This window comes from Serinus canaria, chromosome 10 (assembly GCF_022539315.1).
Source record: "Serinus canaria isolate serCan28SL12 chromosome 10, serCan2020, whole genome shotgun sequence".
Lineage (NCBI taxonomy): Eukaryota > Metazoa > Chordata > Aves > Passeriformes > Fringillidae > Serinus > Serinus canaria.
In genome coordinates, this window is record NC_066324.1 from 3,210,821 (window position 1) to 3,234,799 (window position 23,979).

Sequence of the window (23,979 nt, forward strand, 5' to 3'; positions counted from 1 at the left end):
AAATCTAAATATCCTAACTGGCACATTCTGTTTTATCTGGTTTCTGTATCCTCATTTAAACCAGGAGGATGAAGCTCAGTTTAATGCAGGGCCAGGAGGAGGGAAGTTCTCTGCCTCCTGGCTGGAGGATCTCAGTTCCCAAGTGCCTTGGACTGCTCCCACGTGTAGGTTTTGGGTAATGAGATTGTGGAGCTCAGGGTCAGAGGTGAGGTACTCTATGCCAGTTTTGAAGACCCATTCATTTTTGCAGGTTTTCTTCTTTCCTTTGCCAAGCTGGAAATACTTTAAAGGCTGCTTGGTTTGAGAAACTGTAAATGAATAAGTAATTTTTAAGCTCTTCTACTTGCTTAAACAAGAAAGGATTGGGAGAAAAACAGTTGTTTAATTAAACAGCTACTTGGTATGGTTCACAAAAGCTTGAACTCCAGCAGTAACTCTCCTAATTCACAGATTCCTTGGGAATTCAATGACCTTGAGTTTGCTGTGCTTGAAACTTGCCTGAGTTCTTGGCTTCCTTGCTGGAATACTTTGGAGAGGAGAGCAGTGCAGAGGAGAGCACTGCAAGGCTCTCGAGTGAGACCAGCACTGTTCCACTTAGGATCATATAAGAAGAGGCATTTGTGTTGTGCAGAATAAACTTCTTGCTTCAGAGCATGCCTGGGCTTACTGCACCCAGAGGTCACAGCTGGATCTGCCTCTGCTACCCCAGCCATGGAAATTTTGGGTACTGACTGCTCAGAATGATTTTCTTGCCTCTCTTTATGAAACAAAGCAAGTGTGAACCAGCAGTACATGATGAAATTTGTGTGAAAAGTGGCTTGTCTGAAGAATCACATCATTTAATCGTGCTCCAGAGCTCAGGGCTTCACTTGCCAGCTGAGAGGGAGGTCTGATCTCCCAGCACCAAATGGTGTTTCCTGCATCCCTTCCTGTAGTGGCAATTGGGGAGCTTAAAGCCATGAATGAGTGGCCAGGTTCACTGGAAGTGAGTGTTTATCCAATACTTCCTGGTGTTTGTCTCCACCATAGTAACTCTCTCTGAAGGAATGGCTTCAGTCATGTCAGTGTTTAGCTGTGGGATATAAAGCATCAGGATTTAAATGAAAAGAACCCTGAATACACAGAGTTGTATCCAGGAGGTCCCTACAGTCTTCCCCTACAGCAGAGGGAAGTCACAAAACCCTGCTGCTCCTTTCCCTTGGCAAAATTTTTCATCAGTTGAGCTATATTGGTGATGTATAAACCAGAAAATTGGAGATCTGTTGTGGTTAGTCAGTGCAAAGTGGTGCTAGTGCAGTTCCTTGGGACGTGGTAGCAGAAGGACTTTAATTTCACTTCAGCAGGAGCTGCCCCCTTGCCACCAGCTGTGGCACATCTTTGTAAGGAGGAGATGGACCTGAGCATCCTGGGTTTGGCTGCAGAGCTGTGGGGCAGGGTGGGGTCTGTCCCAGCACCTGCAGTGCTCCTGTAGCAGAACAGCTCCACACTGGGACCCTCATCCCCTCCTGACAGAGGTGCTCTGAGCTAGGTGACATTAACCATCATTTTAATTAGCTGGGCTTTGTATGGAAACCCATCTTGGGCATTTCGAAACCTGCCATACAACATGTCTTATCCATGATTGCTGTTCATGAGGCTTGTGGAGCTGTGTTTTCTGGGCTCTGGTAGCACAATCTGGAGCTGTGAGAGAAAGCCCTTGGGGGCTAATCCGTGGCTGCAGGCCAGTTTCTGCATAAACTGGTCTTATTTTTAAAGTCCATTTTCTCCAGTACACTTTTTTTTGGCCTGCAAAAGACTTCTTCATTTAAAACGAAGAACATAACACTCTCTCCTTTCAGTTGGGCTTTTGGATATGAGCCAGCAGTGCCCACAACAGCTGTACCACAGTTTAAACATTCAGTCTCTAATGGTTTGGGGAACATTAGGGTTTTTAAGGCTTCAACAGGTCTAGAGTAAATAGTGGTCAATAAAGAGTAGCTCTTCTTTGTATCCCTATGCTCTCAGTGCTCTGCACTAGAATAAAGCATGCTTAGAATATAATCATTGCAAAATTAATATCCATGAAAGATTCTTTAAAAAAAAAAAGAATCATAGAGAAACCTGTTTCACTAGAAGAAGAGTTTGCAAGAGTTCAGCTCTCAGGACTCTGGTAACAGGCATGGGGAATTTGGCACGTAGTGTCTGTAGGAGACGTGCATGTCCTGGGCTGGTGTCACTCCCCACATCTGTGTTCAGTGACTGGGAGGAGGAAGTAAATCACAGGTATTCCCTTCTCTATGGCCTTCTTTCACCCACCTATTGATGATGTACACAAGAGTTAATTATGATTTTGTGTCTTCCTTAAGGCTGTCCAGTGTTGTGTGGAGTCAAAAACCAGTGTGTGATTGAACCCAGTGCTGGGGAGCCTGAATGATTTGGGCAAATCAGTGTTGGTGGAGCTGTCAAATGACATGGAGGGAACTGCTCATTTCCTTCAAGTTTGTAGGTGTGTATGAGCAAACAGAATCCACAGGGGTTGGTTTCTGGGACAAAGCCCTGGGGCCTCACAGCCCTTCTGTGGCCCTGGGTCCAGTGTCTACCAGTGCCTTGGCCTGAGAAGGGTTAAACTGCTCTGCTGGCCACTGGCCACTTGGGCTTTGTGTGCAGCACTTGGTGTCACTGTGAAGAAATGGTTTGTAACTCCTTGTACTCTCTGTAGGGAGTTGTTTAACCCCTTCCAGCCCCCTTCTTTGTGTTTCCTGCTGCTGTGGGGTGTACCTTGGCTCCCTGCGGGGATCGGAGCTGCAGGATCCTGGCACACCCTGTGCCTCCTGCAGCCTGCTGAGTGCCAGGGGACAGGGGGGACACTGCAGTGGGAGAGGGGGAGACTCCACAGGGAAAACATGGAACGTGCCAGCCTTGCAAGGCATTCTCCCGAGAAATGGGATTATATTAAAGCCTGGCTGCTCTGGTGCTTCTCATTAGCTGCACTGCAGGGTTGGCTGGAGCGCAGGGCTCGGGCAGTTGTCACCTTCTTGGCTGGGGCAAGGTGCATGTTAATAGATGTTTCAGTTGTAAATTGCTTTGTGTTGGAGCCCCACTAAAGGCTTGCTGAGATATGTTTTATTTTGCATTTTTGAATCAAGCTAGTTTTGGGAAGGGGCAGGAAGGAGTATTAGAAGGTAACTGGTCTACCTAAGGGGTTACTCCTGAGTGGCAAGCCAGAGCTGTAAAACATGCTTCTTAATTTTAATTTGTGCCATTTGCCAGGGGTTCCTATCTTTACTTCCATTGGGATGTTCCATAACATTTTCCTACCCATCAGTATTGTATTAAAACTTTGTTGTGTAATCTGAAAGTCTTTCTGCTTGTCATGGTTTCCTCTTCAGAATGCCCTAGGTAGCAATTTTTGAGTAAATGCATTCAGGCTGCATGGTCTTGATTTTGTTGTCCTATAAATTCAAAACAAGACTTGAAATTAAATCCTATTGTCAGTTTTTGTTTAAATAATGGTGGCCTAATGATGTGATTTAAGAATTTTTATCTGATGTGACAGGACTCCTGGAAAAGCCTCAGCCTATAGTTGTTGCTAAAATGTCAGTGAAATTGGTTACCATATGCATTTAATACTTGTAGTTTTACATGTGCATAGTGTTAGAGGATAGATCAGTGTTGTCAGTAGAATAAGTGAGTCCTGCAGTGTTGGACTGATCCTGTTCTTCCCGTGAGAGCTCTCCACTGTAATAAATGGTGCTCACAGGACTGACCCTAACTGGGGGTGATTTAAGGTCTCCTAGAGCCCTTCACAGCAACAGCCAGGTTCAACGTGACCCAAAAAATCAAGCTTGATTAGTAGAGGAAACAATACAGGGATACAAATGAAGAACAGTCTTTTGGGTGAGTGGAAAAAACGTGTTTCTTGGGAAAGCATGAGGTTCATTCAGTTTGGATGACTCTGCTGGACGTGGGATTAGACCAGCTAACCTCTGCCCGTAGCGCTCTGTTCAGTCTTGCATGCCTTCTAAAGGGATATTATACATCTCGACAGGCAGCTCATCTGAGGCCTGCCAAGGGGCCATGGCCAAGATGTTCTTCTTTGGCTGCGTTGCTGTGCAGATCCATCCATCCTCTGGCCTGGATTGCTCCCAGACAGCGTGCACGCAGCAGGGATCACTTGGGGAGAGCGGGAAGAAGGTGAACTTGAAGGAGAAGGGGGTGGGGGACTGGTGGTGACCCACGAAATAAACGTCCTTTCTTTCTCAGTCCTGCTGCGATGCCTCCCTCGCTCCTTTGCAGTGATTTACGTTTGCTCAAATTCAAACCCTGCTCCCAGTGGGCTCAGCCTGCTCCGTGCTGTCGGCAGCGATATGCCCAATGTCAGGTTTCAGCATGCACACAGCCAGCTTGTTGAGATAGCAGCAATTAAATCCAGGTGTAAGTTTATCCCTGAGCTTCAGTGTCTGTCCACAATAATGGGAAAAATGCAACCCAAAGCCCAATAAAACAGGACTTGTGCTGGCTCTGAGCAGCTGGTAAAAGGAAGGTTTCTGTGCTGGTGATTTCCTTTTTAGTGCTCTGTTTGATTGCCATCATATTTGAGACCTTCTCCCTGGTTCTTTTTTTGAGTTTGGCTCTTTGCTGACCTGTACAGCCCTTTTACAGAAGCCGTGTTTCCTGTGGCAGATTCCGCTGCCAGTAACAGAGATTGGATCCCATATTGAACGAGGGTGCTGTGTCAGCTCTGGCAGGTTGATGACATTTGTGCTGTGACACAGAATCTGCCCGTGGTCTTTTTAAATTTCCATTATCTGCGCTGGTATATGCCTTTGGTCTCAAGGTTTTATTTTCAGTTTATTTTCCACATTATCATCCTGGTTTGCCTTTCACGATATCAGCTACTGCCTGAGCTGCTGAGGACTGTAAAGCTGGTTGGTCTGCTTTCCTAAGACTTGTGAGTCTGATCTCAGCTTACTGTGTTCCTGTTTTGAAATAGCAAATGCCACGTTAAGGATGTTTTTATTCTGGTGTACATGTGCATCCTGTATTACCTGACTTCTGTAACTCTAGGAATCTCAGGTGCACTTTTCTGTCCATTGACATTTTAAAATGACAGCTGTAGCTTTGCATTGCAGCACTTGAGGTAACATACTTGGCATCTTGACTAAAACATTCAGCAGCCTGCATTTTTAATGCCTAAACCTGGATATTTAATGCCTAAATGGCATTTGGATGTAATGGAAAAGGTGTTGTCAGATTTGCTTAGTATGTACATGGCATCTCTTCTTATTCTTCTTTATTATTAATATGGTAACAATGAGAAACAAATGAATAACGAGAGTTTTGTAGTGAACACTTCACGGTGTTATTTTCCTGGTGATGGTGTGTTGTTGTGAAGAAATGAGCTTACAATGGACTTACTGCAGAATTGTTTGGCCGCTGGTGATACCTCTAGAATGGGCTGTAGTAATCCCAAATCCATGATAGATGTTTCTTTCACCAGTTCACAATGAATAATCCTCTTAATTTCCTTGAATAGCAGCTGGTATTGCTACAACCTGTGCCTAAACCCAAGAACAGCTTATTCAGAAAGCCTTCTGGCCCTGTGAGCAAGGGGGAATTCTCTCCCAGCGGGGTAGCATGGGCAAACTTTCACAGGGTCAGCTCTGCCCAGACTCTGACTTCTCCTCTCTCTCTCTCTCTCTCTCTCCCCCCTAGATGCAGCAGCTGTTCTACGAGAATTACGAGAAGAACAAAAAAGGCTACATCCGGGACCTGAGGAACAGCAAAATCCACCGAGCCATAACGCTGCACCCCAACAAGAACCCCCCGTACCAGTACAGGCTGCACAGCTACATGCTGAGCCGCAAGATCGCCGAGCTGCGCCACCGCACCGTGCAGCTGCACCGCGAGATCGTGCTCATGAGCAAGTACAGCAACACCGAAATCCACAAGGAGGACCTGCAGCTGGGCATGCCGCCCTCCTTCATGCGCTTCCAGCCCCGCCACCGCGAGGAGATCCTGGAGTGGGAGTTCCTTACAGGGAAGTATCTGTACTCGGGCGCCGACGGGCAGCCGCCGCGCAGAGGGATGGACTCGTCTCAGCGCGAGGCGTTGGACGACATCGTGATGCAGGTGATGGAAATGATCAACGCCAACGCCAAGACGCGGGGGAGGATCATCGATTTCAAGGAGATACAGTATGGATACCGCAGGGTGAACCCCATGTACGGAGCAGAGTATGTGCTGGACCTGCTGCTTCTCTACAAGAAGCACAAGGGGAAGAAGATGACGGTCCCCGTGAGGAGGCACGCGTACCTGCAGCAGACCTTCAGCAAGATCCAGTTCATGGAGCACGAAGAGATGGACGCCAAAGAGCTGGCCAGCAAAATCAACCAGGATTCTGGGTCCTTGTCCTTCCTCTCCAACTCGCTGAAGATGTTTGTCCCGTTCCAGCTCAGCAGGTCCAAAGCAGAAAGGAAGGAGCTCAAAGACAAGAAGATCAACATTCTGATCCCTCTGTCCGGACGGTTCGACATGTTTGCGAGGTTCATGGGGAATTTTGAAAAGACGTGCCTCATTCCAAACCAGAATGTCAAGCTGGTTGTCCTGCTTTTCAATTCCAACTCCAACCCTGACAAAGCGAAGCAGATCGAGCTGATGAGAGATTACCGCTCCAAATACCCCAAGGCTGACATGCAGGTTCTGCCGGTGTCGGGGGAGTTCTCAAGGGCACTGGCTCTTGAAGTCGGATCTTCTCAGTTCCAGAACGAGTCTTTACTCTTCTTCTGTGATGTTGACTTAGTGTTTACCACAGAATTCCTCCAGCGGTGTAGAGCCAACACAGTTTTGGGTCAGCAAGTTTATTTTCCCATCATTTTTAGCCAGTATGATCCAAAGATTGTTTATAGTGGAAAGGTTCCTAGTGACAATCATTTTGCCTTCACTCAGAAAACAGGTTTCTGGAGGAACTATGGCTTTGGTATCACCTGTATTTACAAAGGTGACCTTCTTCGAGCGGGTGGCTTCGATGTCTCCATCCAAGGTTGGGGCCTTGAAGACGTAGATCTATTTAACAAAGTCATTCAAGCTGGCTTAAAAACTTTCAGAAGCCAAGAGATTGGAGTAGTCCATGTGCATCACCCTGTTTTTTGTGACCCTAATCTTGATCCAAAACAATATAAAATGTGCTTGGGGTCCAAAGCTTCAACATATGGGTCCACACAACAGCTGGCTGAAATATGGTTTGAAAAAAACGACCCAAATTTTGGGAAAAGCAGCAATACTAATGGCTCAGTGAGGACAGCCTAATGTCCAGCTATGCTGGAAAAGACTTTTTTTTTAATTATCTAATTTATTTTTGGGAAAATGTTTTTTGATAATTCACTTTTAAAAGACCACACAGGATATATTTTAGAAATCATCATTGTTTTCTTACAAAGCTCTCATTTTGAGAAGAACAAGGCCCTTGGGTTTTTTTTGTTGTTGTGTTTTTGGTTTTGAACAAAACTGTGATCAATATTTGCCTTCAAACAAAAAAAAAAAAAAAGAAAGAAAAAAATTGTCTAAGAGTTATCTGATCAGCGGAAATCTGACTTGAATTAGAATTTCCTTATGAACAAAAGATTGTTTCCTACCGTTTCCGTTGCCGTCTTCACGGCTGGGATTCTGTAAATGTGGACCTGAGCGTGCAAAGCCAAGTGACAAAACGCTGTGTCTAAATGTTTTTGGTGTGACTGCTACCGTGCAAAGATTCTGCTCCTTTGGTTCAGGATTAGCCATTAATTCTCCAGTTGCGTTAGAAAATCCGAGTCGCTGTGGCGATGACAAAGGGTGGGAATCGCAGGAGGGGTTTTTGTTTTTCCCTAATAGCTGATTATTTCAGTTTACAAATACACCTCCACTTAGGATGGGCAGGTGAGGGAAGGAAGTAAGCACAAGCCGTGATCCTTGTGGAAATTGTTGTGTTTGGTGTTTGGAGCGTTTGGGGAAGCCGTGGTGGGTTCTGTGTTCTGTCCTCAGCCACCCTCCGAGGCTGAGCCCGGGGAGCAGGGAATGCTGAGGAGCTGGGGATGGGAATCTCTGGCAGCCAAAGGACAGCACACAATGAACAGTCCAAGATGCCTGAGGAGAGCCTGGGGAACTCCTCTGCACCGAGTGTCCCGCGCCCGACCGCGTCTATGTCCTTCGGTCACGTGATGTTAATGGGAACAATTATTACATTTGATTGCTAGTTTTGTTTTGGGATTATTTTTTTTTTTCTGTATCTGCTAGACCGTTAATTTATTTAATATCCATTGTTTTAGGTTCTTGACCTTTCCTTGAATATCTGTTAGTCATTTTAATATTTTATATATATATATATGCGTGTGTAAATATATATATATATATATATTAGGAATGTATTGCATCTTCTCACTGATAAGGTAGTGTACATCATACTTACAGTAAATGATCTCCAAAGATTACTTTCTAAAATATTTTTTCATTAATCTTTTTTTTTTTTTTCCCCCAAATTTCTTCAACATTTTTGGAATGACTTCAGTGAGTTTAGGAATTTTTTTGGTATTCTAAGAGGAACTGGGGATGAGGAGGCTGAATACAAGGAAAGTGTGATCCCTATGAGTTAACACCTAGCAAGGTAAGAGAAAATTCACGAAATAAAGTGCCTTAAAGCCAGATAGGGAACCCTGTACACTGAGACTTAGACACTGACTGGACATTGTCATTGAAGCAGATGATCTCTTGGGACCTATGTACCTGTAAATATCCTGCTCAGCAGAAACACAAAATAAAAACCAGCGAACAATATATTTTTCTATCGTATCTTCCAGCCCTATTTCATCCCATTGCCCTCAGTTCCACTTTGCCTGCTCTTTGGGAAGTGGAGGCAAGTGAAAGAATGGAGAAAACCCAAGGCTTTGGTGGTTGTTGCCACATTTGAAGGGATCTTACAGTGCAATTGCTATTCCAGTAGAAGAAATAACCATTGTTTACACGTGTATGCAGTATGAACTGCAACTAGCATAGAGACTCTGTCTTACAATGTTCATCATTTTCTGGTGACAGTCCCAAGGATGTAGGTGTATGGAAAATTTTTCTTTTCCTCCTCCCTCTTTTTTTTTTCCTTCCTTTCTTTCTTTCTTTCTTTTTTTTTTTTAAGACTTGCTTCTAAGATGCAATAAAGATTTTTTTATTTGCAATCGAAGCTGCTCCCGTCGTCAGTCCGTGTCATTCCACCCAGCAGAGGAACAGAGTCACACACTTTGGGAAGTAAGCCCAGGTAAAAGGATCTCCCTCTTCCAAAGGGTTTTGACCTCTGTGTTGTGTTGTGGCATGGGATGAGCCTTGGCTCTGAGGGAAAGCAGAACAAACCCATTCATCAGGAGCTGGTGCTGATGAGCTGTGCCATTCCCTGGTTTTGACTTTTTCCCTCATGAAAATGTTAAAAGTACTTCTGCTGCCTGAAAATACCCATAAGTGTACATTTCAGATAAGGGTGCATGGTGCCCTAATGTTTGTGTGTTTAAAACACAGTAAAAATAATTATTATGTGGGTTGACAACTTATTTTTTAATAGCTCTAGGAGTTGTTTGGTGTTGGTGTGAGGACAAAATTATGTCCCAAAGCAAGAATCTTAGGGATTGCAGAGGTGTTTCTTCACACAAGGGAAAGGGAAAAGAAAAAAACAACACCAAAAACAAAACAAACAAAAAACCCAACTTGTATTTGTGGTACAGAAAAGAGCATAAAGAATATGAACCCCAAAGAATGGCAGCAAAAAGGAGGGAAAGAAGCCTGTATTGTACTGTAGTTATTAACATTTATGATTATGTAGGACTTTTTTTTAGCCCATAACAGCTGGTAAAAGCAGAATGTAACTGGAAAAAGCCATTTTGAGAACAGCACCATGTGGTATTGAGGTTTTTTTTTCAGTTGCTGCAGTTCTAATTCTGCTATCAAATCTCTATTAAGAGTTAGAGTTCTGTACCAAGCTTGCAGGCAGCCCTCGAGGCCTCACATTGCAATTGATCATGTATTTTATGGACTCACAGCTTAAGAGCAGTCCATTTTAAAGTGAAATTTTAATTATAAAAATGACAATGTCTAAACACATAAACCCCATTTTCAACTAAAGTAAGTGGCATTTCCTGCCCCACTTGTAAGGAACTGGACAGAAGTGGAGATCATCAGCTGCTAGGTGCTAACCCAGCCTTGACAAAAATCCCTTCTGGGGCTGGGACATTTCATCCTCAATTTACTCTGGTTGTTTGCTTCAGACAGAAGTTTCCTTCACCCTGAGGAAGCAGGAAAATCATGGAGGGTTTTCCTCTGGGCCACAGAGGTGTGAGAAAATGAGATGGTGTCATCCTGTAAATGAAGGGTGTGCCCAGTTGCCCCATCTATAGAGATACTAATGTTCTTTATTGAAACAATTAAAAATGTAAGATAATTCTTTCCCTCATTATTCTGGTGCATTAACCTGTGCTGGATGCTGTGGCAAACTCACAGCAATGAAAGTCCCACCCAAACAGAGCTTTGCAGCCCCTGGGCACATGGTGTTAAACCCTTCACCTTCTCTGCCCACCCCTGGATGAGGAGCTGAATTGATTAATGCTGTTTTCTCAAAGCTTTTCCCTCCTGCTCAAGGATCAATGATGGCAAAAAGAGCCCAAGGGAGTTGGGGGAAAATATGATTCCAGAAAGGCACTGGGTACTCCTGGTGGCTGTCATGCTGGATGTGACTATTTCCTTGTGACATTATTTATCTGTGACTTTGCAGAGTCACAGCCCATGGAAGGATTTCAGGTTTTGGTCCTGTGGGCACTGTGGGAGTTTATTACCCAGAAAACTCAGTGCCCAGCTCCAGCCCCACGTGGCTCCCCTGGACCTGGCTGGATGGTTCCTTTCAGCACAATCAGCACAAAGTCCTGCTGACCCAAATCTGCTTACTCTGAGTTTTTGTGGAAGCCTCTAACTTTACATTGCAAATTATTATCCCGAGCTGTTTCACATGAATACTTGCTAAAAATACTCGGCTGGCACAGCCGGCCGCAGCCGGGAGCTTTTGGAAAGAAAATCTTGCAGAGGCATTAAAAATGGGGAGAAGGTCCAGACCCCACTGGGCTCCTCCTCTGCTCTGGCCTTGGTGATCCCTGGGCTGGTGGGACACTGCCCTGTTTTAATGAATGTTTTTGTACCCAGTAGACTCTGCCAATGTGAGTTATTGTGCTGACCAGAGCAAATTCAGGGGTTGGATCCCAGCTGGAGCTCAACAGCCACCTCCTTCCAGGCTTAGGCAGCCTTGGAGACAACCTGGGCTCCCCAGCCAAGGCAGTGCATCCCATGAGGAATGCTTTCCAACTCTTTTCCTGGATTTTACCTGGCTGCTGCTGCCAGAACCACTTTTACTCCTCACGTCCGAACCGCTGCCGACGCTCCCAGGTGTAAGGAACGTGTCCATGTCCTTTCCAAGCTCCAGAACCATCTCCCAGGTCTCCTCCAGCCCAGGAATCCCTACCACCTTCTAAATCACTTTCATGAGTGGGGTGAAAAAAATTAACATCAAAATACTGGGCTGGCTGTATTTACTTTCACATTTTAAATCAATAAAAACCTCAGCTTTAATTGACCTGAATCAGCTCCAACATTTCCAGCAGGCTGGGCTGGAGTCTCTTGGAAATGTGGGGTCCTCTCTGTTTGATTGGGGGTGTCAAGATGACTTTGCCAGGGTCCTGCTCCACCTCTTTAGAAAAAGAAGACGAAAGAGTAACACCACCTTTGTGTTTTACTGACTTTTCACCTAGAGGGCTCCCAAAAGGGTCAGAGTTTAAAGGGGTTCTGTGATAAAACAAACTTCCAGTGCAAACAGGCTGGGATGTGGGGCAGATAAAGGCTGCTTGCTGTGCCAGCACTGGCTCTGCCAGGGTGGCTCTGGGTGCTGGGGTAGGACCAGAACAGCTCTGGGAAACCTGAACCACTGTGGATGTTCCACTCATGGACTGGGGATGTGCTCTGTCCCTCTGCCAGCATCACTTGGCAGTGATTTCCCCAGTGCTGAGCACCTGTCCCAGGTGAGCTCAACCCAATCCCTGGCACCATTCCTGTCCCCAACCCCATTCCTGGTCCCATCCTTCTCCTCCTTTTCATCCCCATGCCTAACTCCATCCCTGGCCCCATCCTCACCCTTAATCTTCATCACAATTTCCAACCTCATTCCCATCTCCATCCCCAGCCCCATCCTTACCCTGCTCCACCTGGGTTAAGCCCCTGAAGCCTGACCCATCTCCCATCCCAGGGGTAAGCTGAGGACAGGCCTGAAATAACCAGGATATTTCCTGTCCTTTCAAAGCTTGCTTAAAGAAAACTCATTTCCTCTGTCCTTGCAGTAGCAGAATACAAAGCAGCCAGTGCTGCCCCTTTCCCCACCTCCCTTAGAAATCACCTTCTTTTCCTTATGCTGAAGCTGAGAGCCCTTGGTGCTGTGTGGGATGGGGAGCATCCAGCTGCTGTGTCAATGTTCACCTGCCCCAACCCTGTCCTGGGATTAACACCCCAGGCACCCCCTGCCCTCCCCCTGCTGGTGCTGGGGGTTAATCCACTCCCAGAGCATCCACTTCCCCCCCAGCACCAAGCCCAAAGCTGCTCTCTTGCTGTTTTCTTGCCTCTCCTCAGTCAGCTGAAGGAATAACCCCCTGCCAGGGCCTTGTTTGGGCTTATATTTATCAGCTGAAATAAAATAGTGAGGACTGAGATAGGGGCAGCTCCCCCAGCCCCACACCTGGGGCTCGTGCTGCCCCTTTGTTCCCAGGCTCTGGGGCTTTTCCTGCCTTTGGCTGTGACCCCATCCCTTCCCTCAGACTGCCTGATACCCCTCACCTGTACCTGCCCTCAGGAGAACAGGCTTTGCTGGTGGGAGAGATGGAAAGGAGCACTGAAATCTCAAACTGTTTGAACTGGTGGGAGTTGATTTAATTTTGTTTTTAATGTCTGTTTATTTCTGCCCCCAGGAATGGTTCCTGCAGCACGTGCAGTGCTCACTTAACGGAGCCTTGTGCTAATGAGGTTTCAGGTCTGCTAAAGAGGAGGATTTTGTTATTACTCAGGCTTTCAGCTGCTTTTGGGAACCAACCCACTGCTCCCAGGAGGTTTTGGGACACACACCCATCACTGCAGCCTCTCTCAGAGGTCCCATGAAACCCAGGTGCCCCTTCTGTTCCCTCCCCAGCTGAGCACCCTGACCCACCTGGCAAGGAGCAGGGATGTCTCAGTGTGTCAGGAAGGGTCTTGTGCAGCAGCAGCCCCAGAGCAGTGTCCAGCAGAACAAAGGCCCTTCTGTGTCCAGGGCCCACCAAAGGTTTGGGAGATGCTCCAGCTTCCCCCATGGGCACTGGGGAGCCCTTGGTGGGCACAAGCCCACGCTGGCTTTGGGGCCAGGACAGCACCCAAGGTGTTCTGGTCAAGAGGGACAATAAGAACTGCTGTGGTTGTTCCACAGGATGTTTCCTCAAAGGAAACCTGCAAGGCTGAACGAAAGAATGAGCCCCTTTACAGCTCCTGTTTGGGCTTCAGGTATCATGGGAAGAGTTCCTGCAAGTCAAAGGAATCTGGCAGCTGGAAAAGGTGACCATGAGACCTCACCCCAGCCTCGAGACAAAGGCAGAGAGTGTGTCCTGGCAAGGGAGGGAAATTTTGGTGCTGCCATACCGGATCATGAGCTGCTGGAGAGGCACAGGGTGACAGTAACAGGCAAGGCCAGGAATGGAGACAGTCTGTACTCACAGCCCTGATTCCAGCTGTGCTCATCACAACCAGCACTTGAATTACACTGCAAACCCCAAATACCCAGTGCCAGTTGGGTTTCCAATAAAAACCACCACTGCAGTGTCATCCTGGGGAGGGATCAGTTTATTTTAAGATACATTCTGTCAGGATATTTTAGCAGCCTGCAACAGAAATGTGAACCAGAGGGTTAACCTGCCCGTTCGGCCTTGGCCAGCCTTGCCGATGCTCACACGAGATTCTTGGGATAAAAAAAAAGAAAAAGAAAGGTCCAAAATTCAAACTGTACACCTTTATACAGGGTGCTTAGCTGGGGGCACTTTTTACACTGCTGTACATGCTTGGGATAATGAAGTGCAATTGGATTTAGAGCCAATACAGCATCCCAGGCCACTAATGAAGATAAAATACAAGCTGTGGTGGGCAGAAGCTGCACAGATACACAGATAGACAACTGAGCTTATTGTGTTCCTGCTGCTCCAGAGTGCATTTCCCAAGAGAAACAGGAGTGGAGCAGAGACAGCTTATAAACCTTCCTGATCAGGGGCTCCCTTATTTTCCATCAGGAATATCTGTCACACCCAGAGGCTTTGTTTTTCATCAGCTCCATCCACAAAGCAGCAGTGCCATGAGCCAGCTCACTCACTCCTGGTGCAGAGTTCCTGGCAGGTTCTTTTGGGCTCCCTCACAGAACTCTGCACCACTACAGCTTCTAGGAACCAGAAACACAGTGGCCAGCCACAGCTTCTTGCTGGCTCCTACACCAGGTGTCTCTACACAGGGACTACACCTGAAGTAGGACACACACCCTAACTAATGGAGTTGCAGGGAGGTGGGAAGCAGCCCCACAGTGCAGGGTTTCCAGCAGATGCATTCTTCCTGGGAACAGGGTGAATCAGCCCATGGTGCCCGTGCTGCCAGCCAGCAGGCAGCCGGGACTGGAACGTGCTCAGACACCCAGGGCAGAGCCCACGGAGCTCTCCTGGCTGACACACACACAACAACAGCAGCAGCAGCAGCCAGGGCATGCTGAAGGTGAGGAAGGAATTCAAAATAGGGAAGAACAAACTGGAAATCAGGGGATGAGCAAACTGCAGCCACCTTTGCTCTCAAAAGTACAGGGGAGTGTGTGACAGAGCAGGGAGCCGGGCCAGCTCCCAGCCCTGCTCACAGCAGCTTCTTCATTCCCCAAAAGCCCTGGAGGGGCTCTGGGACCCCCACGGTGCTCACTAGCAGCAAACCAGACACACACTCTCCCCATGAGCCCTGGTGTGTCTCCGAGTCCAGGACGCTCCTGCTGAGTGCCGGGTGCAGCGCCACGGGCACTACCTTCTCTTGCGCATGCAGGTCTCCAGCCTGCCCAGCTCCTCGTAGGCCTGGTAGAAAATGTCAAAGTCTCTGGCACTCCAGCCCCTCCAGACAGCCAGGCACCTCTCCATGTGTTCATTCTCAAAGCAGCACACCACCGTGTCCTTCGCTACCAGAGCCGCATCCACCAGCGTCCTGGGGAAGGGAGCAGAGAGCAGGGAAGGGCATTACAGGGAAGGGAATTGCAGGGAAAGGAATTACAGGGAAGGGCATTGCAGGGAAGGGCATTGCAGGGAAGGGCATTGCAGGGAAGGACGTTACAGTAAAGGGCAGCTCTGCGAGCGCTGCACTGGCTCATGAGATTCTCTTCCAGCTACACAAGCTTTTTATAAGCTGCAAATCCTTCAGCAAGGAGAATGTTACAAAGAGATGGATCAGAAACTGTGTCACATCAAAACCAAGCAGCTCAGTGACATGGGAAATGGTTTTTAAAGGGATTCAGGTGCCTAAATATGCAGGTGGGGGCTTAAGTCTGCCATGGCATTTGAAGTTGCTGCTAATCTCCTGATTTGCTAAATCCACAGCCTCTTGCTCCTGCTGCCAGCTGGGCATTTTCAGAACAGTTCCATCATAACACAGCTGACAGGCTGCTGAGGGCTTCCACAGCCTGGAATAAAGCATGGAAGTGGGATGGAGCCTGCCTGTGTCAGTCAGGGTCTGAGCCCTGAGCCCAGAGCAGCAGGCACAGCTGGGGCAGCATTCAGGGATCCCTGTGGTCCGTGTTGTATGCCCTTCCCTTCATGGTCTCTGTTGAAGCTGGCCCTGCAGGTACCTCAGAGGGAGGTGGCTGGGCAGACAATGACACTTTTCCCTTGCAGGGTCCAAGGGACAGGAGTCCAGCCCTCTCTAGTCTCCTTCTGCCACTCCCATAGCAGATGGGGAAGGTTGGTGCCAAAGTGTTTCCCCACAAAGGTGCCCAGCTGGGAGCACTGGCCACAGGACTGTCCTTGGCAGCTGCTTTTTATTACAAACTTCCCCTACAAAGCCCCCTCCCTTTCCTCCCCTCCCTGCTCTGCCATTTGAGCAGCCCCTTCCTTTTCCTCCCTTTCTGCTCTTTATCCTGCTGCTCAAACAGGGAGGGTCAATGGCCATGGTGCCTGGTCCAGCCAGGCAGCAGGGCAGGACAGGTGTGAGATGTGGTATCACTTTGCCTGAACTCCAAATTCAATCTGAGTTAAGCAAAACCAACCTAAGAGTACCTGGGACCAATAAAGAGAATTCTCCCCTCCCAGCTAACTGATGAAGACACTCAGTTCAGAGCAGAGGGAATGGCAGGAGCCTTTGATCTCCCGTTGTGTTTACCTGGCAGTAATAAACGATCATTTATAATCCTTAGCACTGCTTAACCTGCATTTGTTTGAACATAAATAGTACAATCCCAGACCGGTATTTAAGTGATCAGCAGGAACACCCCCACCTCTCCAGCAGCTATTTATTTCCTTGACTCTCCTTCTCTGTATGAAACATTTTAAATTAATGTATATAACTGCTCTCCCCTGTGCTCCAGGAGCCGTCCCCCGGCCTGTCACTGCCCACAGCACAAAGGTGCTCATTTAGAGCCAGAACATCAACCTGACCCACGTGAATGCAGCCACAGACAAGCGCCGTGCTCTGCATAAATACACCTCTTGTTCTGAGCGAGGGGCCGAGTCTGCCAGGCTGCTCTGACCTTCTGCCAGGTGCCCTCAGAGCAATGGGAGCCAGCACCAGGCAGGATCAGGCCAACTCGATCACATTGTGCATGGTCCTGTCTGTGTCATTATGGGCTGCTTAGTCTCTGTGAATTTGGGAGACCAGGCTGCAGTAACAGAGCCTTCTCACTGTCTGTTTTAAGAGTGTGCACACACCTTGATGTGCAACCAGCGACTGTGTCCTCCCACTGGGAACTCCTCAGAGGCTGCTGGAAGCCAAGAGTAAGTTCCCAAGAGCCCTGAGAGCCTGCAGAGCCCCCCTGTGCACCCCCAGCCCCTTTGTGCCCCTGGAGCCTGGTGTGCCCAGCCAGCCTCACCCGTAGGGAGCCAGCTCCCCCGCCTTCAGCACCGCGATCACTCTGCCCCGCTGGGTGCCCGATTCCTTCTCCAGCCCGATAACGATGATGTCCCCTCCTCTCCTGGAAGAGAAATGAGGGAGATGTCACATTCTCAGCACTGGGGATGCTGTCAGCTGAGGAAGATCCATGCTGGATGTTCATCCTCTGCTCCATGCCCACCTGCAACCGCGGGGAAGGGGCACCGTGATGCCACATGGGCATCCTAAATCCAGTGCAGTGAGAGATCCGGTGACAAGCTAACTCAGCTTCCCAGAGGTTCCCATCAGCTCCACAGGAGGCAGCAGGACTTGCCAGGGCTGTGTCCAAGCAAGGAGGCCGACAGCTGCTCTTTGTTTCCTCAGTAGTTGGGGAAACACAGCTTGGACTCTGACCACCCCCTTCTGCTGAAACCAACCCAGCAAGGCTTTCTATGTGGTCACTCTGCTCAACACTGCATACTTCCAAAAGGTGTAGAAAATCCATGCTCCATTATCCTGGGAACTGAATTTCTTAATGGTAACTTGACTGTCTGGCCAGGTGAATCATATTGGGAATGTAAAAGCTGCTGAATTAGCCTGAGTTAATCTCATGCTCAGCCAGGAGGGATTTTGACTAAGTTGCCTGGTTAAGTGACCCACTTACCTGGGGATCCAGATGAGGTCTTTTACAGGAAGAATCTTGACTGCTTGGAGATGCTCCGTGCTGTCACTCACCGGCGAAGCATCGTGATCCAGGGAAGCCTTCAGCTCGTGGAATTTCTCAGACTCCTCAAAATCCGTGGAGAAGGGTGCACTGGAAGAGCTCAAGGGCGAGCTGGGCAGGCTGGAGGGGCAGCGGGTCACCGCGGTGGGAGGCGAGGAGGAGTAGGAAGACACAGAGCAGTAATCTGTGAGCGAGTCCTGGTGGTTCAGGATCTGGGTGCCCCCATCTGGGCTGTACATGATGCTCACATCCCCCAGAGGGTTGTTCTCCATCACCCCGTGGCTGATGGGGGCCGTGGCCGGGATGGCAGCCGAGGGCTGCTGGATGGTGAACATGTCCCTGAGGGGGCTGCAGTCCCCGCAGAAGTAGCGAGCGCAGAGCTGGTAGCTGGTGGCGTGGTACATCACCAGGAAGTTGCTCTTGTCATCCAGACACCAGAGCACCTCCTCGCCGTGGCACTCGGAGTTGCAGGCGATGGATGTGATGACGGAGGGCGGGCTGAAGGGCTCCAGCCTCCTGCTGATCTCCATGGAGGCGCAGTCGATGACGAGGAGCCCGGGGCCGTTGCTGTACCACACCTCGGCCCCGCTGCTGGTGACCTCCATGGCCCTCACCGGGTACGGGTTCTGCCGCGGGTCGCTGTCGGGGATGTGGAATTTGGACCTGTTCGCTGTGTGGGAGCACAGGTAGGAGCAGTTGTCCCCTGGCAGGCCCTGGGACACTGAAAACACGGCTACCAGTCCATCTGACAGGCCAGCCAGCACCACATATGAGTTCTGCGAGAAAGAGACAAAAATTGCATGGAATTATAGATTGGTTGGGTTGGAAAGAACCTAAATGATCATCTCATTCCATCCCTCTGCCATGGGCAGGGACACCTTCCACTAGACCAAGCTGCTCCTAGCCCTATACAACATGGCCCTGAACACTTCCAGGGATAGGGAGTCCACAACCTCTCTGTGCCAAGACCTTACCACCCTCATAGCAAAGCATTTTTTCCTGTTTCTTTACTTCTCTATAATAGAAGAGCTTTCATTCCCAGAAGCTCTACCTGCTTCCCACATTCTGCAAGAACACCAGTAAGTTACTCCAGAACAGCGATAACACAACATAAAAAGGAGTCATTCCCTAGAAGCTGCTGCAGAGCCAGGCTCCTTTCACCCAGTATTACCTCTCTCTTTACTGGCAAGGGTGGACAGACAGACCTGGCAGCCTGCCCTGGAGGTTAACAACTTCAAGCTGGAGTATGTTCAGAGACAGCCATCCTGATCCCAGGAATCCAGCTGTAGAAACCCGGCTCACTTCCAAAAAGGAGTAAAGCTATTGCTATCAATGTAGGTAGGAGAGCAATGGAAGAAATGCAGTAAAAATGGAAAGAGGGAGCCAATATTCTCACAAACAAGAGCATCCAGGGATTGCTCCACATCCAGAGTCTGCTGCTCTGAGAGCTCTGCTCCTCCCAGGGATGTGCTCGGGGTCTGGGATCCCTGGCAGCTCAGACATCCCAGCCAAGGGCACAGAAGCAGCAGCAGCTCAGCAAAGCACCTGCCAAGTGCCATGAACAATTCTGCAGGTGGGTAAAAACCTGTCCCTAAATGTCCAGATGTGCTGGACACAGCTCCAGCTCCGATGCCATGCATCCCTCGTGTCCCAGGGGCAGGAGCTGCTGAGAAGGCCACGGCTCAGCAACTCCTCCAGCTCATCCCAGCGGGGCAAAATGCTGTTAAACAGGCTGGGAAATTGATCTCTTGGGAACAAAACTTCCCGTGACCTTGGGCCTCTACCAGAAACTCCCCCATGTGTGAAGCAGATAAAACAATACTTACCTCAAAGGCCTTTCTATTTCCTCCCTGCAGAGCAATAAATTCTAAAAAAAGACCATTTTACCCAGGACTTCTTTGCTGCCTGGACTAAGCACAGCTAACCAAACAGAACCAGACAGAGCAGCACAGAGCTGACACAACCTTGCCCCTCCTCAGGCTCTGCACAGTGGAAAGCCCTGCCTTTGGCATGCCCAGGATGCCACTGAGATGGACTGAGGGCCCAGAGTCACCCTTTGCTGGGAATGCAAAAATTAAATTAAGGCACCCCTGTACCCTTCCAGGGATCTTGATTCTGTCAGGCCTGGACAATAGTTCTCAGGCTGTAAATCCACAGAAAAATCCACAGAAAAATCAGTATACTGACTTGCCCCAGCTATTGAGGGGCAGGCAGTGCAGGGTAAGTGTTATTTAATTGACAGCTCTGCTTGCAAGGCTCATTTTGAGTCCTGGACAAAGAGACACACTCTGCTCACCAAGTATGAGTAAAACCACGAGAGCACTGAGCCCCTGTGACTAATCCAAATCACAGCAGAATTTTACTGTAATGGGAAAAACTAGGAAAGCAAGTGGAAAGTTGTGAAATGGGGCTTGGACTAACTCAGTCCAGTCCCAATTCTCTAACCACTAATTAAAAGAAACCCCAACGACCTGCAGTGCTCAGTGCCATGCTCCTGCTGCCATGTGGATCTGGTGCAAAGGCTCCTGGAAGTGGCTTTGCCAAGGAGTTGCATCAGTAGGTTGGATCATGGCACAATGCTTTGCACAAGCTTGGTTTTGGGTTACTTTTTCTTTGGAAGGGAGTTCAATTACTTAAAACTGAATAAAACAAAGCAGAACAGCACACATTTCTCTGCTAAAAAATGGTCCAACTTTTTCAGTCTGAAGGACCCTGCACAAGAGGAATTTCTTACTAGAAATGGAAAATTTAAATTGAAATGGGAACATCAGACATTAACTGTAACGTGGTATGTCAACCTGAGCTGCTCCTAGCATGACACAGGACACTATAAAAATCTGCAGAGATTATAATTTTGTCCCATTTGATTTGATAACGCCGAATTATCCAAGTATAGTCTTCACTATATTTTGAATTCCTTGATTAGTGTCAGCTACTACAGAACAGAATCCCTATTCCCTTTTGAGTTCCACAGGCCAAATTTCCCTGGCACTGAGCAGTCAGCACCATAACCAGGCAGAGGTGGGTCACTGACCCCTCCTGGTGTTACCAGTAATACCAGTGCCAAATCCTGGCCTGTCTGGGATGGAACAATGGTGGAAGCAAATTTGGAAGGTATTTTTTCCACTGGGATATTTATTGCTTTTTGTCATGGCTATCAGGACCTGTTTCTATCCAGCCCTTGCTGTTATCTCTCAGAGAGATAAGAAACAAGGAGCAGGAATCCAAATGCTGAGAAATGCCCTTACCCTGCCATCCCTCACATGACTGAGCTGAGGGAGTGACCAATCCTGCAGAAGACCATGTCAAAAACCACCTCCCCACAGATGCCATCATTAATTCTTGCCAGATTTTACCCAGTGCCGGTGAGGCAAAGCCCCCCTGCTCAGGCTATTCCAGCAGCCACCAAAGGCAGGCAGGGCTGCAGCCTCCAGAAACCTTAAGTAACTTTCTCAGAATTCATTTTCAACATTTGGGCTCCACGAGGAGCCAACAAAAACACAGAGCAACAGAAGTGCATTTGAGGGCCCCGTGCTGCCAGCAGCAGGGCTGTGCCAGGAGGAAGGCTCCGAGCGGGGCCGTGCCGCGCGGCGATGAGCCGGGATGAGCCGGCTCCAGACATCCTGTCCCACTGCCAGCAGGTCAGCAGGAATGGCAAAAAATCCTACACCAGGGCCTGGTCACCTCCTCCTCCTCCTCCTCTTGTCCCCACAGGGTCTGGCACTGCTGGTTGCAGCCTTTAAATGCAGCTTTTGTTTCCACGTCTTCCAGGTTTCTGCGTGGGGACAAAGATTTGCACCCATTCAGGTTTCGCTCTCCCTCTGCATCTCTTCCCTCCTCTTCTACCAAGGCAGAATGTGTCTTGGTTTGCCCTTTTTAACCTGCTCATTTGCTAATTTGTTTGCTTTTTCTGCTGAAAATTGTATTGTTTACCAAAAAGAATCATCCTGGTGACAAAAAGCATGCAACAAAAAGCTTAAATTGTACAAGACTTTTCCTTGGCTGGTGAGTTTCAGATTCTGGGCCCCTCTTGCCTGCTTTCAAATTTCCATGATGCTTCCTTTGGATGAGAAACCAAGTTTTGGAAACTATTTCTTTTGGATCAGCCTTCCCAAGGCAGTCGTAAAGAATTCCCCTTCCCAGCAACATCCCTCAGCAATTCTCTGACTAAAAGTTACCTCACATCTCACCAGCTAAAGGGAAATGCAATTCTCTCCTCCACTGGACAGCAGTGACTGTGATAACTCTGATACAGCTTGCTGGCCAGGCAGTAGTGTGACAAGTGTAAGCTTTCCACATAGGTTTTTTGGAAGAACTGGCTGGTTCAGTTCTTGCCAGCTTGGTCTGCACATCCCCAGGCTGCTGCTCTGGCCATTTCACTGCCAAACTCATTCATAGAAAGGAGAGAGGAAAAAGTAAGTCCAATAAACTAAGAAGGAGTGAGCTGAAGGGAGGTGGATTTCTGGAAGGTTGGGTAGGGTCGGGGGAGGAAGGGAGGTGTCTAGACTCAATATTGCTATTGTAGGGCCTGGCATTATTTATGACATTTTCTAGGCAAGCCACAAACTGGAAATAGAAACCAGGAGACATAAAGCCACTCGTAACCCCTGAGGAATGGCTTTGCAAGCTGTGTGACAGTGGAAAAGCTGAAAGCAAAAGGCTCCTTCGACTGTCCTGGATAGAACCTCAGCCAGCATGAAAAAGAAATTTGCCCTACACATCAGAAATGAAACTCCACTTGGGACAAACGCTGCAGGTCCGGGAGCCAAGGAAAGCCAGCAGATGCAGAGAAATCCAGCCCTGTGCCAACTTTACATCAATGCCCTACTTTAGCCCTGCTTACACCATGTTTGGAAGTGCAGCAGCACACCTTACACAAACCATCTGCCTTAGCAGATGAGCCAGAAATGGACAATGGCTCAGGACAGGCCTGGTATAAACCAGCAGCTCTGAGAGCTGCCCCGTGCTGAGCTCTCAGACACATCCCAGTCTGCTGGCATTTGCAAAGACTACACAGCTCCCAGTAATGCAGGAACATAATTACATGTTTTCACTCGAGGTGTCTCTAAGCAAACGGAGGTAATTTAGCAGGAAAACAGTTTTTATACATCTCCCAAGGCTTGCCCACAATAGATACCCAGGTCAGATTTCTCCTGCCAGCACGGGATGGTGGCAATTCCAGGGCCAGGCAGATAACATATAACTTGTTTTAATGCCCATAAGAGTAATTATCCCTGTTACCCATAAGAGCATTACCCAAACCAGCTGTATTATCAAAGTGTTCTCATTGCAAACCAAAACAGGAGAGTGGCTGAGCCCAGATAACATTTCAGGATGGCTGTGCACACAAATGACAGCAGAGCCCAGGAAAACAGTGGGTACAAGAGGCAGGATGTGCCCACATCCTGCATTAGCACTTAACAAATCTCTATTCTAATTATTGTTTCATGTCTTCTCCACTTTGCTTGATCAGCCCAAACCTTGTGTTCCAGTGAAGTGGAAACGCAGCTGGAAAACTTCCTTGCTGAGGAATTTGATCTGTTTTCACTATTTTCCCAGCAGGCTTGGAAGTGCCAGCTTTGGTCCCCTGACTCAGGTTCTTGCCCACACCTCTGTCCTCTGGCAGAGGCAGAAAGACCTGGAAACCTTCTCCTTGCAGTGCCAAAATGTTCCTGGGCATTGCAAAGTCCTTCAGCACCAGCTGACTGTGGCAGCTTGGCCCAGCAGCAGAGTCTCACTACTGCCCCTTTTCCCCTCTTCCTCTGGGTTGTTCCTTACCCTTTTGACAAGAGGCATCACCAGGAAGCAGCTCACAGTGGCAGGAGTGTCTAAACCTTTCAGTGGAGTCTTTAAGGGACACATGCCCTGCAATCCATACACAGAAATCTTCTGGTCCTGTGAAAGAGCACATAAAACTCTATAAATGCAAACCACCTCCCTGCTTTTCATGTCTTGATACCTGAGCAAGATTTAACTGGTTCCAAAACTGGGTTTTATTTGTATTTTTTGATACCCAGAGAGTAAGTTTCTGTTTTTCATGGAGAACCTTTGGCATGTGGGTAGAAAGGAGGCGCTGCATTCCCCAGAACAGGATGTGGACAATATTTGCATTATCCAAAAGT

General features: G+C 48.3%; 2 protein-coding genes across 3 annotated transcripts in view; one reads left to right on the plus strand and one right to left on the minus strand.

Moving 5' to 3' along the window:
• The window catches only part of CHSY1 (chondroitin sulfate synthase 1), a 75,108-nt gene extending 65,683 nt beyond the window's left edge, over nucleotides 1-9,425 (plus strand). The window contains exon 3 of the mRNA XM_050978583.1: nucleotides 5,695-9,425. Coding sequence (XP_050834540.1) covers nucleotides 5,695-7,287 — 1,593 coding nt within the window. The 3' untranslated portion in view covers nucleotides 7,288-9,425. The remainder of the gene's footprint in view (nucleotides 1-5,694) is intronic.
• Nucleotides 9,426-13,866: 4,441 nt separating this feature from the next.
• LRRK1 (leucine rich repeat kinase 1) overlaps nucleotides 13,867-23,979 on the minus strand; it is a 73,673-nt gene continuing 63,560 nt past the window's right edge. For both annotated transcript variants that reach the window (XM_009090040.4, XM_018913974.3), the window contains exons 31-34: nucleotides 23,636-23,752; nucleotides 17,798-18,633; nucleotides 17,135-17,236; nucleotides 13,867-15,261 (exon numbers count right to left, since the gene is read on the minus strand). In XM_009090040.4, coding sequence (XP_009088288.2) covers nucleotides 15,084-15,261; nucleotides 17,135-17,236; nucleotides 17,798-18,633; nucleotides 23,636-23,752 — 1,233 coding nt within the window. In that variant the 3' untranslated portion in view covers nucleotides 13,867-15,083. The remainder of the gene's footprint in view (nucleotides 15,262-17,134; nucleotides 17,237-17,797; nucleotides 18,634-23,635; nucleotides 23,753-23,979) is intronic.